General features: G+C 32.6%; 1 protein-coding gene across 2 annotated transcripts in view; it reads left to right on the top strand.

Annotated features, from left to right (window-relative positions):
- htl (heartless) overlaps nucleotides 1–18,871 on the top strand; it is an 89,279-nt gene that overhangs the window by 23,764 nt on the left and 46,644 nt on the right. For both annotated transcript variants that reach the window (XM_076128433.1, XM_076128434.1), the window contains exon 2: nucleotides 13,525–13,675. In XM_076128433.1, the coding sequence (XP_075984548.1) occupies nucleotides 13,570–13,675 (106 nt within the window). In that variant the 5' untranslated portion in view covers nucleotides 13,525–13,569. The remainder of the gene's footprint in view (nucleotides 1–13,524; nucleotides 13,676–18,871) is intronic.

The raw sequence follows: 18,871 nt of genomic DNA, 5'->3' as shown, positions 1-18,871 counted from the left end.
GTGTTTATATTTAAGTTTACGATTACCTTTACTGTAAAATCATGTGAACTACGAAGTCACCGGTCTATTATATGAAAACTTCTCAGCTCTCGGTGTCCATGGAAAAAGTAACATCTCAAATAATTCTTAAGCTGGGCGTCCACCGTCCACCGCGGATTCTGTAATGGTGTTCATTTCTAAATAAATAAATACATTAGAATATGTTATAATTTCTAAAGTATTACGTGCACCGGATCGGTATTTCAGAGGCCATATCAATTCATACAAAGCAACAAATCCTGACGATTCGTACGTTTCGATTCCGATGCAGTGGACGTGCTACTTTAGTTGTTTACATCGTAAAAAACAACTCTTGTATAAATCATGTTATTTAATAATCAATCAGTGTACATCAATCGTCACTGCGTTTTACAAGTCAAGGTGAATGTGAGTAAACATTTGGAATTGATGTGATTCCTTAAAACTAAAAGACGCTTTGATCATTTTCAATAAATAATTTTTAGATTTTTTGTATAAGTGCTATAGACTTTTAGGCAACAAATTCAAAACTAAAAGCTTGAAACATTCAAATACTCAATGCTTTTAGAGTTTACTACAGTCTGCTTGCGTTAGGACGACGCGAGTAGAAAGCACTATCCATCAACTAAATTGTCTTCACATTAGTGATAACGATAGTATTCCTATTGCAAACGATATTTTCGTAGTCATATTATAACTCGATACGTGCATTAATATTGCATTACTGGCTGGTTAAAACTGACCGGAAGAAATATACCATATCAATAGGAGTACACAAAATCTTTGCTCCTCTTCAATAGCTCAATGCGATTGGTTAATATTTATCCGGTTTTCCGGCCTACCTTCCTAGCCTACCAGGCACAAAATTGATTGATGAAGTATGCTAGTTCGTTGTATTGTTTAGTTCCAAAATAGACTGTCTAGACAATCGAATAATCTCTCGAAAATGAGATTTACGAATATTTATCACCTTTCTAATTTAATGCTCCATTATTTTGACGTGGAAACGTATTATTTCCTCACCCTTTTATTATAGTATCGCAAATCTCAGTCGCTCCCTGAGTTATGTCTGTCAACAGTTTTATTGCCAATTAAATATATTTATTTGATTTTTTTTTTTTTGTTATTCCGTTTTACGGCTCTGTGATCTAGCACTTTTGAGCCTGAAGTATTTATGAAAATATTTATTTGACTGTTGTATGTGTTGTAAATATCAAGTGATTTGTTTCAGTACGGAGGAATTGTAGATTTTTAAGTCGGGTTTGAAGTAGAGTGGAAAGAAAACAAAATTGACATTTATGGGTGAAATACTTTGTTACATAATTTATTTTTGATTTTTTAAGGATAAACGTTTATTGTATGCGCAGAAACAAGTGCCAGTTGTTGCCAGTTGGTTTAATTTTAATAGGTGTCCAGAATTTTTCTTGTGTACGTGTCGTACCTATATCTCATGCGCCCGTATTGACCCATAAACGACTCAGAATTGTAGGTATTCTAAGCACTTCAAGAAATTATTTCACAAGTCAAAATAAGCCCCCTATCTCGTAGGACTAACATAGTCAACAACGAAACGCGGGCGTATTTAACGCACTTCTACTATATCATACTCTCCTACACCTACGTGTATAAAAGGCGTGATGATATAAAACTATCATAGGTATTTGAATTGAAAAACAACACGTTATAGGTACTAGGAAACTATAAACATAAAAAGCAAACACTTCACGAGTTCATGATATTAGGCATCCGTTTTTCTATGAAACGCCCACAGCTTCCCCGTCGATATACTTCTATACAGTCATAAACTTTCATCAAAGACCTTCCTAATGCTTTACGATTTCAATTAGTAATTTTAGAAGTTATATCTTCCGTATATCCTAGGGAATATAATAATATTCGAATTTCGAACTGATGTTAACAACCTGAGTAAGTAGTACGTTATTTTATCTTAAGTTATGCTAGTATTGAATGTGAATTAATAATTATGTACATATAGACCCAATTAAATACGTCCATATGTGCACTCCTATATCTTCTGGCGAAAGGTTGGCCTTTACTATATAGGACTGAATTGGAGAAATCGAAGTGTGCTACAAATTACTAATCCACCCCTTCAGGGAAAACAGTTCTAATATTATTACACGATTATACTATAAATATTGTTGTGAAATGATCGATAAATTCTCTTATCGATAAACCCACCTAACAGTCGACAGCGTCTATTGTTTCACGATTCAAATGCAAAATTCGACTTTAGGGATAGAATATAGGATTCAAAATTGCTTGTTTTTATTAAAGTGAAGTATCATGTAAAAGTACAGAAATATCTCTCGATATAAATTATCTAATGGTTTGAAAACTTCATTGGGAAACATAAATTACATTCACTTGGCCAATGGGAATTAAATAAACGTTATTTGCATTGAAATATGTTTTAATACTGAGGTGAATATAAACGCGATGGTTTTTTAGTGCAGTTGCTATACGAGGATAGTTTTATAACTATCTGAAATGTAATAGTTGATAGTGAGAAAAGTATTCATCTTACAAGCATGTAGTCTACGCAAAGAATAAAACCAAAAACTTTTCTATATTAACAGTGTAATAAAAAAAGTTAAGTAAAGAATCTTTAGGAAATTTTGTTTGATATTTTTATTTGTCCAAAAGCCGAGTATAACCGCTAACCTTTCCCATTTTGAAGAAGGCCCGTGGTTAAGCAATGCTACCCGTATTCAAACTTTCCTATAAAATATAAATAATTTTAATAAAACATAATGAGTATTAACATTTTTAGTTCTTAAAAGTTTATGATTGCCATTGCCAATAGCACTTAATATCTACCTTCCATATTTAATATAATTATGGCATAAACAATAATATATGGCTTATTGGATTTTAATGTGGTAAGCTATAAACAGAATAATATTGGCTGCACAATCTGCACGTTTTATAGTAAGCAATTTATTTACTCCTACGAAACACCATTAAAAATTTTAATATCAAAGGATATTCAAAAATTAATATTTTGCGATACCAAACCCTATTAAATCAAAATATGAATTAAAATTGTTTTCAAACTATTCTCATATTTAATAATGATTTTTGTTTATTGTAATTATGTTTGTTGATATGTTGAACATTTCATCAATTTTATTCTCAACGCTAAAACTTTAATCCGCTACTAACTGCTTAACGCAACTTCAACAACTAATAACAAAACTGTTATTTGTACTACTTACATTTTACGACATTTCTAACTATTGCAATAGAAAATACAATAGTAAAATCATTGTCGAACTATCGTAGATTCAAGACACGTACTCGATAGTAGCAGTTACGGCCATAGTAGGGGCCAGCGCAATTGAATAACGATTTTCTGCGCGAGTAGTCGTAGTGATGCGATCATTCCGATAGTTATCGATATCGGATTGATATTTAGTTCGTGTTACGTGATTGGACTGTAAATGGATGTAATAGTAGGTAATATTTTATTGTTGTTTTTATTCAGGTGGTCTTCGGCAGGTGTTACAAAATATAGTTGTTAAGGGAGAATTTTGTTATCGTATTGTTGTTTTGATATATTTAAGAAGTTTAAACATAAATTAATATATTATGTATAAGGGAATTACCTAAGAATGCCTGACGTTTCTGCACAGTTTACACTGACCGTGGTCCCTGGCTTTGACATGCAATGTGAAATTTTAAAGTTCTAAACATAATTGTTTTACATATACATTATACACATAATCTGATTCTAGTAATTTAATAAACAGCCTTGAGCCTAATATGGACAAAAACTTAACAGAAAAGACAAGAAGATATTTTATCAGCGAATAACTATTATTTTCATTATTATACCTGAACAGCAGTAAAATCAATAGTTGCTTAGCAACTGAGAAGAACGGTTACTTTAGCATTACTTGGATAATGTAATGGTCATAATTTTAATAACAGTGACTAACATGAGTACGTGTAACTATTTAATAGCTAAGAAATGCAATCATTTCGATTTACACGTAATAATCCGTAATGGAAGAAGGACATTAAACTGATACACCCTTTATGAAAGCAGATAATAAAACTATAAATTATGTTCTTTCTTATATGATCGGTCAGTGCCGTTTTAAAGGCTCAAAGGCTTGGCTAAGGTACAGCAATCTTTATTTTATTTACTTCACCTAGTACAAGTTAAAACTTTTAAATAACTTTGAATACATTGTTGTACATGACGATGAATAAATCCTAAAAAAATATATATTTAATCGACCCCGACTCCTGGACACAATGTCAAAAGATTTTGATTATTTTGATAATAATTCATGCTGGATTATACCGCATAGTATCAAAGTGTGCGGTGGCTTGAACAACTTTGACACTAAGTTGACCACTAACCATACGATAAGAAGAAGTAGTATCGAAGAACATAAAATAAATGTAAATAATATGAATAGTAACATCAAAAAAAAAAAAAGATTGAGCATATCAAATTTAGAATCTTATATCGACACAGTCCCCTCCCTACAAAATCTCGGACTCCTTATCGATGATTTACAAATTGTTGAGACGGACAATAGCCATAGGGGAGGAGTCCCAAGGTCGAGTCCCGTGCCACGAGACAGTGGCTTATAACGCGGAAGTTTTTTCATACACTAACACAATAACTATTATGTATTGAATAGAAACTGTATGAGGGATTATTCGTGGTTTAATCACTTATAAGGGCGTGGTGAATGCTTTGTTTGTTATATTTATGTGGGTAATTTTGGGTTTTTTTATAAGTTTTTATACTAAATATTGTTAACTTCCCACGTGATCTTCTGAAACAGTCGTGTGATTATGTTTCCATACAAAAATTCTAACAGAGGAAAACTTTTTTGATACAAATTGACATGAAGTAATCGTTTTCGCTTTATCTTTGTTTTTTAAATATGAAATCTATGTAGTTGTAAAATAATTAACTAGAGAATAAGCTATAAAGATCCCTTTTCATAGAGACCTTAGTTACTAAATTGAAACAAACTACTATTATATACTACTTTTGGTAACTTATATTGCAAAAGCCCTACAGTACTTGGATTTCCCCATTGTGGACTCATAACTCTAATGATCTCACTACAATTTTGCAGAACACACAGACAGACAGAAACCAGCAGCAGTCCATGCCCTGTTTAGATTATCGGTCGAGTAAACCGGCCAGTGGATTACCAATATTCCTATTATTTGTAAATTATGATTTACGTTTAGAAAGTGGGGCGAGATGTGATGAATTTTGCGGAAGTAAATGTTAGTGTTTAGTGCGAATTTAAGATTGTTTAAACTGTGTTGAAACTTTGATCTAGATAGAGTAACTTATGGGTTAATTTAGGTTATAATAACTTTGACTCAGTGGATAGAAAGGGTGTTAATCATATCGGATGTGTGCATGATGATAATGTTTAGCAATTGAAAAACGGATGTATATTATCTTAGTTCAATTGAAATGTATTTATTAATATTAACTTAACTTTTAATAATTATAATCTTTGCAGTTACAAGTGTTTTGACGACTTGTTTAGTTAGTTCGAGCTGCCATGTTAATTGCGTGAACATTCACAGCTTATCTTGTTAAGCGAATGATGAATGTATTTTCACTTTAGTCTAAGATCTCTACATAGGTTTAATACCTCCTCTATTAGTTAGTTGTAATAGGAGGCGTGACAGAGTTAGTAATATTCACGATCTTTTTCTGATTTTCTCATTTATCCCAAGCAAAGATTGTTAATTTTGTATTGACTAACTATCATAATAAATAGTAAGACAGTTATCAAATTTAAAATATCTGCTATTACTGATCATTTTAGCAAACTTAATGTCTGAAATATATTTGCTACAGTTATACCTGGACTTACCTCACAACTCTCCCGTTGACTAGCGCGATTCAAACGCAGCATAAGGTATACAAATCCCGAAATATCGCTGACGGTACGAATTTGACCTATCGTGTGAACGCACCGCTTGATTATACCAGACTTTGTTGTGATCATCGTGTGTTCACGCCTTTATGCGGAGAAATGTGTTCATAGCCAGTTGTATGCGGTCAGTAACAAAGAGGCGAAGTAAGGGAGACTTTGGTAAGGGAAATATAGAGATGGTTGACTGTATACTTCAGTTTTATTTAAAAGTATGTTAATGGTTATCAGTACCTCGATTCTCTACCACTATCGACTACCGACAACCGGCTAGCTATCGAAATTTTGACATTTAGAATGTACGGCCAAAATGTTTCCTACGACACCCGTCAGAGGCGCTGATCAGATTTTCATACAAAATTTCTCGATGACAGTTCGGTTGTCGGTAGTCGATAGTAGTAGAGAATCGAGCTACAGTTGTCTGTTATTGGTGCCATAGTACAAGCTTCACTTAGTTTGGAATTAAATGACCATGTGTGAGCTGTTCTGAGATTGTTTTCATCAAATTTAAAAACATATCAGCCGTACCCAAATAGCCATAAGCATAGCAATGCATTAAAATAGATTAAAACGTAGATTTTATTCGTTACCGTTAATATTTCGGAAACAAATAGTTTCAAAACAAAATCGAGTTACCTATTTGTATTTAGAAAAAAACAAAACATCGAATTTGGCAGGTTACAGTCCAAAATGCAATATTATTAACTACAACAGTAACTGTTCACATACAATCATTATACAATTTCTATTAAAACAATCTTAACCTTCTACCTTGAAACAGTTCTATAAATACAATCAAAAGGATTACTCTTGAATCTCTCTGAAGTGGTACTATTTAAGACTAATGCTTTAGTTATTGCTTTTTAATAACGTGTACATATTTATATTTCAAGTACCTGAATAAAATGTGCTGGAGTGTACCTATATTCTAGTATTAATTACAATTAAGTATTGAAACATTCCGTAGCAGATTTTTTTATTATTACAAACATTTCTAAACTAATTCATTGATCAGCATCAATATAAATTTGTTGTTGTTGAACGTTAGTATTTGTCTTTTTAATCCGGAACCACTGGATTTATTACACCATTTATATTTATATTACATGATATGTAAAATTATATTTGTTTATTTGTTATTGGTTGATGTAGTAAATGGTTGATAAGTAATCATTAAACAAAGAAACTCAACTTTAGTAAAAGTTAAACATTTTCATAATTAAATTAAATCTCTAAAACGGTACAGAAGCAAGAAAACATAATAATATCTTCATCGGCTCGCAAACCAAACCTTTCTCAATCTCATCTTTCAACGTTCATACATTCAATATTCCAGGCGTTACCTGGTAGTCTATAAATAGCACAACATTGAACACCCCAATCCCTCTGGTTACTGTACCACGGACATTAACTGCACCACCGAACTTTATGTAAGCACTTTTAACTTGAAAGTGCTTGACTTTATCGTAACTTGAAGTTATGTATGTAGAGATTTCGATTTCAGGCCAGGACACTACCAGGACATAGGTACACTCGACAATTTTGTTAAAGATCGTTTTATGAATCGTCAGGGCATTTTGATATTATCAAGAATAAGATTTGTCCGAATGGTAAAGTTAATCCATAAGCATAAATAAGTATTTCTTAGTCTTATCGTTGGGGACAATTAGTAATTCTAATAAATAAGACCAATTCTTTATGGTAAATAACCAAAGAAGTCAAAATCGGGACACATAATACTAGCGTCCCCCGGGCCCGTTTCGCCCTGGTAACGCTAAGTTAACCTTAATAAGTTATACAACTTTTTACGGGAATTGCTCTATCTTTTAGTGGAAACCGCAAGAAACTTAAGTAAATCCGCTTAGTAGACGCGACCGCCGACTGTGTTTTAAAATATGTAGAGATAGTATAGGTACTCCACCTTAATTGATATATTCATGTACATCTTAGGGAAGCACAACTACCATTAATTAACACATAGAAAAGTTTAAACGCTAGCAAATAAAGGTGTATAATATTTGAACAACTGAAACCGTCAAGCGTGATCGTTGAAGCGCGCGCTTTGTCTCGCCGCGCGCGCGGGTGAGGTGCGCAGGAAGTTTACGCGCACGTGCGCTACGTACAGGATGTTTTAAAATAAAGAATTAACAATCACTTTGTTAATTGCGATTTTGGTTCTGTTATTTTGCTGTATTGTTTGGTTTGCGAATTGTTGGAGGGCTTTTTAGTTGCTAAGTGTTTAAGTTCTTTGCCGTGGCGCAATGGTTTCATCGCCAAGCCGCTACCATTGCACTGGGAGGTCGTCGGGTTCGATTCCCACACGGATCAATTTTTTGTGCGATCCACAAATGATTGTTTCAGATCTAGTTGTACTTTGTGTCCGTTGTTTGTATCTTTGTAAAAGTCCCCGCGACATAAGAGCAATTCTTAGAGCGGGAGTTGTCAAGGAAACACAAAGAAAACAACGTTACGTTACGTTAAGTAAATAATTCATTTGTTCAAATGTGGGTGTACATATTCAGATGACAATGTTCTCAATCATCTTTAGTATTCTCTCTCTGATACTGATTTAACATCAGTTTAATGTTTTAATAAAGAAGTAATCGTTTATGAAGTACTATTTTAAAGTAAATAATTTTCCTCTTTCCTGCAATAATATCATTATTAAACCTGAAATTTGTAACCAAATCATTCACAATAAACTTCTTATATTAACCACAACCGCAACAAAAGATAGGATATGACACCTGTCGACACCTATTTCTTGTGGTTAACAAATACAACTCATACAATCAATTACCTTTGTTTGCGGTCTGTGGTTATTCACATAGAATCTCATGTGATGTTAAGGTCTTTTCAAACATGTCAATACTGTATGAGGCGTACAAATTACAGCCAGTGTCTGCCTGAACACTAAGATATGTTTAACAAAAAAAAATGTTCATTTCACACACGAGAAAATACATTAACAATGGATATATTGCTTTGTACACATATGTAGTAGGTATTTTGGGTTTACCCTTTTACTCTATAAACATATATATATATAAAATACTTGCATAGTTTGGTTTACAGTCTCAGTACCTATATATATATATATATATATATATATATAATATATATATATATATATATAATATATCTATATATATATATAATATATCTATATATATAGGTACTGAGACTGTAAACCAAACTATGCAAGTGTATTTTGCTAGTGCCACAACTAACGAATAACTTTCTTCCCCAACCAGGGTATCGTACCCGCGAACTCTACGCAACCGTCGAATACGCAACCAATGCGCCACACAGTCAGTGGCTGTTACATTCTTACTAGTAATCGTTTTTGTGCAGTAATTAACGGTTAACATTCAGTGTGGTAAATTTGTGTGATTAGTCGTTTGTTTATTGTTAATGCGCTGTTTAATGTGATCGTGTTTATTTGTTTGACGATAGGGTGCATAAAGCTCCCGATCTGTTTGGACTATTTATTTGTAGGTTTGGCAATGTGTTTGAGTATCGCTGTCTTTGTGGAATCAATACAAAGTCCAATTAGTCAGCCAATATATAATTACTTACGTTACGAATAAGTTACTTTTCAATATTTCTGTTATATTTGTAAAAGTGATCGAATCGGTTAGCTTGTAACGACAGAATGTTTAATTTTGTATGTATCAATTAATATTTAAATACTTCAACGCGTAACGTACTCCTGTTTGTTAATACATATAAGGGTAATAGTTTTAATTTTTCATTTATATTGATTTGAAATAACGCATTCTCGCTTGATCAAGCGAAAACAAAAACTTAAAATACCTAGGTAGTAAGTAATAAATCACGTATTTTTAAAAATAGACGATTATTATTTTATAATATTTAAATAGTGCACCCTGTAGGTTCCCATAAAGCGGTGTTTACTAACAGAATAAGAAAAACCCGCCGCACGCGACATCTGGCGCTGCGTTATGTAATTATTTGTTTTATGAACACATTCGCTTTTACTACTTTTTGCTTTTGAGTCAATCAACTTTTGTACTATTCACTATTGTTGTTAATAATATAATTTATTGGACAGTACGTAACGTACATATAGAAGAATTTGGTTTTATTTGTACGTTATTTTTCATTTCATTATACATAAATGACAAATACATACATAAGAGCACGCCTTCTTCCCGTATGGGTAGGCAGAGACTAAAGATAACTAATGAAATGATAACGTCTACTATCGCAACAGGTATTAACTATAAATGTAACGTCTTTACTGGCTAGTGGCTACGTCCTATCAAACAATATCTTCTAAAACATAATTAATAATTAAAAACAAATTTATTTATTCTATACCAACTAGTCTACTATACATGTGCCACGAAAACGAGCTAAAATTATTACTATAATAGTTAACCCTAAAAAGAAGCCAAAACAAAAAAGCTCAACGATCTCAAAATATCTCAAAGTTATTAATATCTTAAAACAATTACGTAGTTAATCTTACCTTCGAATAAATCACTCAGAAATGATTGTTGAAAACCGTTTTGGAACGAGGGTGGAACAATAAAAAAGTGAACTAACCCTACTTGATGTATCCGTATTTAAATATTGAATAACCCCTTGTTTATGATATATGAGGCACGGGTTATAGGATAGTTATACATACATTAGTGGGATGTATAACACATTGGTTTGACTAGAGCATCGATGGTAAAAAAGTTTATGACTGAGTCAAATAAAGCTAAACTCAATATTGCTTAAAATCAGCAACTTTAAGGTACGTGAATTGAAAGGTATGAAAATTCGCGTTTAGACATTTATAAAGCTTTGGTTTCTAGTATTTATTTCCTTAAAATTATTTTTTTCCTCTTTAAGTTCAAGAATTGTCGGCAGCAGAAAATTTGTAAAGAGTCATGATTTATGCGGCGTGTTAAAACTCCGTATGTATTGTGAAGTGAGTGATTTCTTTCACGCCTTACTTACATAAGTATTTAGTTAAATTTATTTAGTAACATAACCTTTCCTCAATACTAAATCATTGACTTATCAAACCACCAAAACAATTAACACAATTCAATCAAAAGCAACCCAATATCTTTATTTATAAATTTATTAACACGAAATAAAAACTCTACCCCTTTCATTAAACGGCGAGTCGTGAATCAAACTTGAGTTATTTTATATGTTTAATGTTTATATTTATACCGTGCCAACGACCCCTCAGCACGGAGGAAAGTTAAAATTAAATTTATGTTTCAAAAAATATTATTTAGGTACGAGACTCTGTGTATTAAATTGAGTGTAAGAAATGTAAGAATGTGTAATATTTGTCAAGTGCATTGACCTGAATTTAGGTAGTTGTCTAGAATTAAAAGTGTTTGAAAAATCGGTATATTTCGCGTATGAAATTATGCAGGGATTATCTTGCATAATTTTGTACCAAAAAACATTTCGGTTCAACTGATACGATTATTGCTTTTAAAAAAAGTTGTACTCTTGTCTATACTATTCTTGATTTATAATGCATTTTGTACCGTAGCCACTACAATACTTTTAAGAGAGTTACTGGTGGTTTCTGAGAAATTGTAGTAAAGTTGCGTTTATGAAATAAATACTTTTTGAACGCCTTGAAAAGTTGGGTCTGAATTGTTTCTTGCTTTTCCAATAACCAATTCGTTACAAATATTAACAAAACGCACGTAACAAATATTTTTCTTTTAATACTTTTCCTTCGGATCTCTAAAGCTTATTTCGGGATTCCCAGTTATTCCCGACCTCGTTCGGAGAATGTCATTGACAAAACAAACACATAAGTTTACTTCTTAATTATTGCAATGTAACCTCGTTTCAGGAAAACCCAAGCTTTGGATTCATTCGATAAAATTACCTCATCGATTTATCGACATTAGTTTATCAATTTGACAGAAATGCTTTTAATTAGTACATCTTACTTCATTAAGAAATACTCTTAAAGTTGCCCAAATCAATTAAAATAGTGCTAGTTTGATCCCACTTTCTGTAAGAAACAGCATTAAGACACTCTATTTCCAGCATTCCACATTATTTATGTAGCATTTTACAGTCATAGAACTAGAATAAACTACTAACAACAAAACTATATTTAACTAGTTTTCTCCCTAGACATGTAGTCACCATTCCTCACTATCATCCAACCAATAATTTACAACTTAACTCTAAAACCTAAACTTACATTAGCTTAAATTCAGCAGATAGTTTTAAACCTGTACTAACTGACATTTATTACTTGCACGCACCCTGTATTTCAGAGGTTAGTGCTTCGCAACCAATGTGCGCTTGCACATAGACCATTTTATAGCCGATGTATGTTAGAAAGGCTATTTTTAGGCTACAGATGTTCCAACCACGATGCTGACAAATATTCTGACAAATATGGAATTTGAATTGTAGTTTATTGGTCACGGTCGTTAGCGAAAGCTAATTTTCTTTGAGATAATTTATAATATACAGCATGTTGCTTTGCAGTTCGAGTTGTAGTCGAATTGATAACTTTATAGCCTTCATGGAATTCCAGCTTTTCATATCCATGGTACATTTAGTAAGAGACATTAACTGTCAAAAGCTTGCAGTATGGAATTCCAAATGTAAATGAGTACCGATAGCCTGACATTTGGACAAGACGCTCGGCTTCGATTTATAGAGAGTTCGTGGTTGCATTACTGATTAATAAACGTATATTAATGTGTAGTATTTTTACTTGTAATGTTTAAAAGTATTTTTTTATAAAAATATATTATAATTGGACATGTCACGAGTCGCAGTACTACAGATTTTACATTTTTCTTTGGTCTCTACATACGACCACCTACTTACCACATAAAAATAACGTGATTTTATGTATGTTTGTAACTATTTTGTTTACTAACTAGGCCATACTATCAGACAAATCAATACCAAAAAAAAGTTCAAACTGATCTCTTTCGGCAACTTATCATGACTTAGCCATCATTCCTTCGGCCAATCTTTCAGTTAATTTGTATACCCAAATCTGTGAACACTATATCCATCTTTGTGTATAAAATAAACACGTTATCAACGGCTAACTTGTGTATGTTGAGTACATAATCTTTTCACTGCTACGCTTCTACTTTCGTTTATTTTTAGAAATTAATCGGTTCTGTCCAATATGGTATATTGGAAGCTGAAATCTCTATTTATAGAGACCTTGTTAACAAGTAATCACTTTTAGGCGCGTTTTTAAACAGTGTTTTTTAAATGCAAGTCTGCTATTTTTATGTTTTTTTTCTTTTTCCAGTAAATGTTTAGTTTGTTCTACTGTCTTAAATATAAACTATATTGTAAACATTATTAAATACATTGACTTCGGACATTTACTAAAATTAATAAGCTTTTTGGGCAAGCATAAATGACATGACAGATGTTTAAACGAACATTGTCAAGAGCAATGGTCGAGAATAATTTTAATGTCAATGTTTGACGGAAAATGTAATCAATATCACACGTTGAGGAAAAGTTTATTTTAGCATAAATTTAAACGTAGATTAATTTTCAAATGTCTTTGTTTCAGAAACTAATGGATCCAAATAAGAGAAGTTGAGATCGTCGGTGAAACATGAAGCGCGTCGCCATTGCGTTTTGGCGCGAAATGCCAATCGCTGTCACTTTGTCTCTGCTCTTGGCAACGGCGTGCGTCGTTACAGCCAGAGACATTGTTTTAGGTAAGTTTTATATTACTAATAAGGAAAATTAAGGCGAAAAATATATAAATTTACAGACACATCATAATTTAATAATATTTAATAATGTTTTATTAAAAATAATATAATCATTGCTCGATTTTATAACTGACTTAAATGCCTATGTCCTGTAATAAATAAATGTCAAAAGGAGGATGTCTAGGCTTCATTACTTCCTTTTATTTATTTATTTAATATTCAGCCAGCCTATCCTAAATCCTGTCAGTTAAGCTTTTATTTGGCAAATAAACGTAGGAAGTTAAATACTATAGAATAACATCAAAACATAAACTCCAAAAATCTAACAATGGGTCGAAAAATACGCCTTTTGAATATATACTACCTTTTTAAACTTTAAGCTTCGAATTGCGTATTCAAAATTCATCCGTATATTTAACAAATATCTGGGATGGGATACCGAGAATTTAAAATTCTAATCGTTTCGGAGTTAGAATACAAATTGTTGGCCGATATCAATATTGTAGGGCCTATGGACGTTATTTTGGCAATCGGAAATGATTTCTTTCATGTTTGTTATTCATTGCGGGTGTAGGCGCCATGTTCAGAATTATATTGTCAAACTGCGTAGGGCCCGTTCGAAACTAACAATCGTTAGAGTTGCGCCAACGCTATTTAAATAACGGATTGAAATCCATTCAAATATTTGGGACCGCGATTTGCTTTTTAGGATTTGGGCTACATACTCATTGAATAACGTAACGATTTTCAGTCAACGGATTTCCAGTGACAACTTAATTTTATTCTAAAATTAATATAACAGCGGAAAGCGTTATTATTTTACGGTTACAAATCGATTGTTCCCTCCCATCCCTCTCATTTGGTTCTCATTAAAGCACCGGATGCCTAATTACTTAAATGACCAGACAATTGAGACCTCTTTGCTTTCTTTTTAAATCTCTAATTCTGTGAATTGTTGGGAAGAGCGGGCGACACTGGGAGGTCTCCTTACATTGGTCGTTCTGATCTATTTAATGTAACGTCCTGTGCATTTATGTGGTCCTGGTACATCAATTTGATTCAGGGATGATTATTTGGTTAATTTTATGTGATTTTTAGGGTTGTAAGGATGTTATGGATTATGACATAATTTAGAAATCTGTGAAATTTATAACTGTATCGTTGCCACTGCGGAAGTGAAAATGCACGGACAATAAAATTCAGCTTAATTGAGATATTTAACATAGTTTACATGCATCTATAAAGTTTAGGAAAAACGTTTTAAAATAAGACGAATTCGCTTTGCATATCTTTGTCCAAAAAACCATTTTAAGACATCAGTGCACTTCAAATAACAATTTTTCATATAAAATAAGATTTCGAATATCGTAATAAAAACTGCACAGGTATCTTACCTACAGAGTAGAGAACAAACATAACTATCGAAAATCAAATAACTTTGTGTACAATGATGACATTCTGCGAATATTTTTTCAAGTAGGCCCTAAATAAATACGTTTTTATTTTATTAGACTGATAATGGATTCTTTCAATATTAGTAGAAGATAAAATGATAGCTCTTGATAAATAGAATTGCATTTTTTGCAAACATAGTTTGTGATATTGCGTGTGCATTAGATAATGTTTGGTACGTTAATTTCATATGGATTTCACAATACAAATCCTCAGAAATCGATTTAGAAACGTGTTTGAATAGGCAAACTTTTCATTGGTGTCATTTTTTTAGGAATCTACAAACATTTTGGGTGACGCTTCTACAAAATTACTTTGATATGAACGTTGTAAATATTTTATACTATTATTGATTATTATCTGTCAGTCTGGCTTTATAATTCTCATTGACACTAAGGCGCCAATAGTAGATACTATCTTACAATGTCCGTGATAAAGCTTCCTTTAAAAAACCTTTTGATCCGTAAAACGTCACCATCGCAAATCTAAGATTTCGCATGGAATACAAATGTTGCGCATGCGACGGATGTCGGCGCCTTTTGCTCGCGCGACACGGGAACGGACGGCCGCTGGTAACGCCGGCACATCCTCTGGGAATCATAGGGTTGATGGTTTAATAACTATCGTGGTTAGTAACGCAGTTTTTATGGTTGTAACGGCTCGGGTTAGTATTGGCTGAGTTTGGTTAATAAATATTGAAACACACGTAAAAAATCTTTCATCGATTGTTCAATTGATATAGACTTTCAATCGATGAAAGATTTATTTCACTCGTTTTAAATATAGAGACAATGCTTTTACCACATTTTTTGTTCGGTCACCAAACGCTGGTCTTACCTACTTTTGCAGAGTTCACGGACAGAGAGGCATTTGAAACAAAAAATTACCACACACAAACATGTTCATAATAAAAGTTTATTTATTAGAATAGAAAAAAATAGCTTAGACCTCACTCTGAATATAAAGTTAAAGCTTAACCCTCAACACCACTTAAAAGAAACACAGTAAAATAATCCGTGAATAAAAGGCGAACGGCAGGTTTGTATGAAGAATTCGTACAGCTTATAAAATGTCATGTTTAGGTTTACTTTTTGTTTTAATTGGTAGCTAATATGATAGACAAGCTTATTTTAAAATTCTTATATTTTTAAAAGTTGGGAGGTAAAAGTTATGTCGTAAAAGTTCGTTAAATTGCTCAGATGCTGTCAAAACCACAATTCAAAACAACAGCAAATTGGCGGATGCGTAGACGTCAGACGAAAAGTGACGTCTCATGAGATTTTCTTTTTCTTTAGTTGTCAACAAATATAAGCCATGGACCAAAAATTATTATTTAAATAAACAAATACTTTCTAATTAATCCGGACTTCTAAAAATAATACTCCCAAATAAAAATAAGTGACTTAGTCCCCTTAATAAGTGGTACAAATTCTGTTACGAAACAACACAAACTTTAAGCTGTACGAAATCTGCCGATCTCCTTTACCTACCATCCCTTATCCTCCGCACGTTTATCGCATTTCTACTGCGTTGTAAAAATCGTGACCGCGTACACATGACGTCCTTACCCAACCTTGGCTTCAACACCATTTAGTATTCCACTAATGTTATTATGACAACCAAGAAAGCTCTCCACGAACTACCACTATACGTTCATATTATTTATTAATCTTGGCAAACGCGATGGCTTTATTTTTGGGCCTACTGCAATTTATAATAACGGAATTATGGCTGGTCATGTTCGTATTGGAATATATCGAAATCTGTAATGTGTTTTTTAGTTTCAAATTCGAGATTATTACTTCTCTTTTAAGATTTTAAACTTACTAGAGTGCTAAATACGGTTTTTTTAGAATCGAGACAGTTCATGTAAATTACCTCACAGTCAAATGGTGCAAGATTTTCGGACTAGATGGTTAGTTTGTCTTTGTGCTCATGACTATTGTAACTTCCTATATCTACTGCAATTCCTCTAGCTTATTTTAAATTTAAATTATTAGGCTTGTAGTAGCTGAAGTATATTTTGCAGGAGATATGAAAATCATGTCATGCAATAGTGATGATGATGATGAATACTAATTATATTATTCGCGCGATAATAACCATTATAATGTATGGACAATCTAATTAACTATTTCCAAATCTTTTCCTAAAGAAAAATACACCCGATAATTAGAAGCAAAGCAATTTTTATGTCAATAAACAGTTTGGAAACGTAAACGTCCAAGTTTTACAGCTCATCTCATTCGCAGCCAATTTCTCTACCGCAGTTGATCGTTAAGAAACAAGCAATTAAGTGAGACATAATAGATTTGACATGTCATAAAAATCGTAACTGAGGAAGCACACATGATACTTTCTACTGACATTACAAATTGAAGATTATGTGGCACAAAAAGGTTTAATCCGTACACAAATGAACCGAAATGAATGTCTGGGTCGACTCCTAATTTGATTATTACAATTGATTACATCGTCTGCTAAGATGCAGCATCGGCATTGTACGGAAAGACATTGGACACTCGAAAACGTTATCATAACTGGATATGGTATCGTACCACGACTTATATTAAGAAAAACATTTTTTTTGTTAAAAATAAGTTTGATAATTTTACTGCCCGAAGGACCCAGGCGCCAGGCGATGGATTGAAAATTCTGGAGCGAGTTTCTGTAGCAAAAGTTTGAGAGGACCTGAGACTTGAGAGTGCATATTACAATCATCGTGTGTGTTATGCGTTTGCCCCTGCCTATACAAATAAAGTAAAAACCAAGACACTCACATAATGTAGTTCCCAATAGGAGAGGATGCTTAAAGTGTCGTAAAAATTTTATAGTTCAAATGAAAATAAATAGTTTTTCACCGTGTTCCATTTAGATGGTTCGCTATAATAAAATCTTTTACAACTGCAAGGAAATGAAGTTCTGGAACTTATTTCGTAATAAAATATCCATCTGTAATCTATGAAAAAGGCGAAGGCCGATGTAATCTGGCCATACAGTCACGAATGAAAAATGTATCACTATTAATAAGGTTTCTTTTTGACCTCTCAAGACGTGATTTTAAAGATTATGTCAGCTTTCTTTTTATATAGAGACTATTGGTATGAACAACTGACCATAAAAATCCATGAAAAACGAACTCCGATTCGTCATGAATGTATATAATGTATGCTCATCAAAGAATCTCTGAAACCTGATTCAATTATAGCAACAAGATGACAAGTTTACCTCTAATCTTTACTAATACACTTAGCATCTTAATTTCAAGGAATCTGCAACATTGTATTTGCTCCAGTCAATCTCAGTTCCTCAGTCTACATGATGTTGATTAGTTCAACCTTGCCTACTAGTTTAGTCCCGTACTGAATTACTAAACAAGTCTCATATTTTACATTTGTTTTTATCCTTACACTACTATAAATAACTTTGCATCATCGTATTCAGTTACAAATGCATTATCATTCTTGAATTGTGCTTTGAATGCAGATTTCGTTTCGAATTGCATCAATTATTTTATTGGAACAATTGAATTGTTTTTTTGGCAATCAATTTATGATTTGTTGTTTGTATGTTTTGACACCTTTAGACAGTCTATAGTTTGTTATCTTTAGTTTGTTAATAACGGCGGTTCAGATTTATTCCGATATATTTCTGGGGGTTTTTGGAATCTTCAGTAGCTTCCAATAATAATGCTATAAGGTAACGTCCAATACAATCATTGCTTAAATGCAAAGCATAGAATGAGAG

The sequence above is a fragment of the Anticarsia gemmatalis genome, chromosome 21, assembly GCF_050436995.1.
Source record: "Anticarsia gemmatalis isolate Benzon Research Colony breed Stoneville strain chromosome 21, ilAntGemm2 primary, whole genome shotgun sequence".
Lineage (NCBI taxonomy): Eukaryota > Metazoa > Arthropoda > Insecta > Lepidoptera > Erebidae > Anticarsia > Anticarsia gemmatalis.
This window is presented reverse-complemented; position numbering and strand designations above follow the sequence as displayed.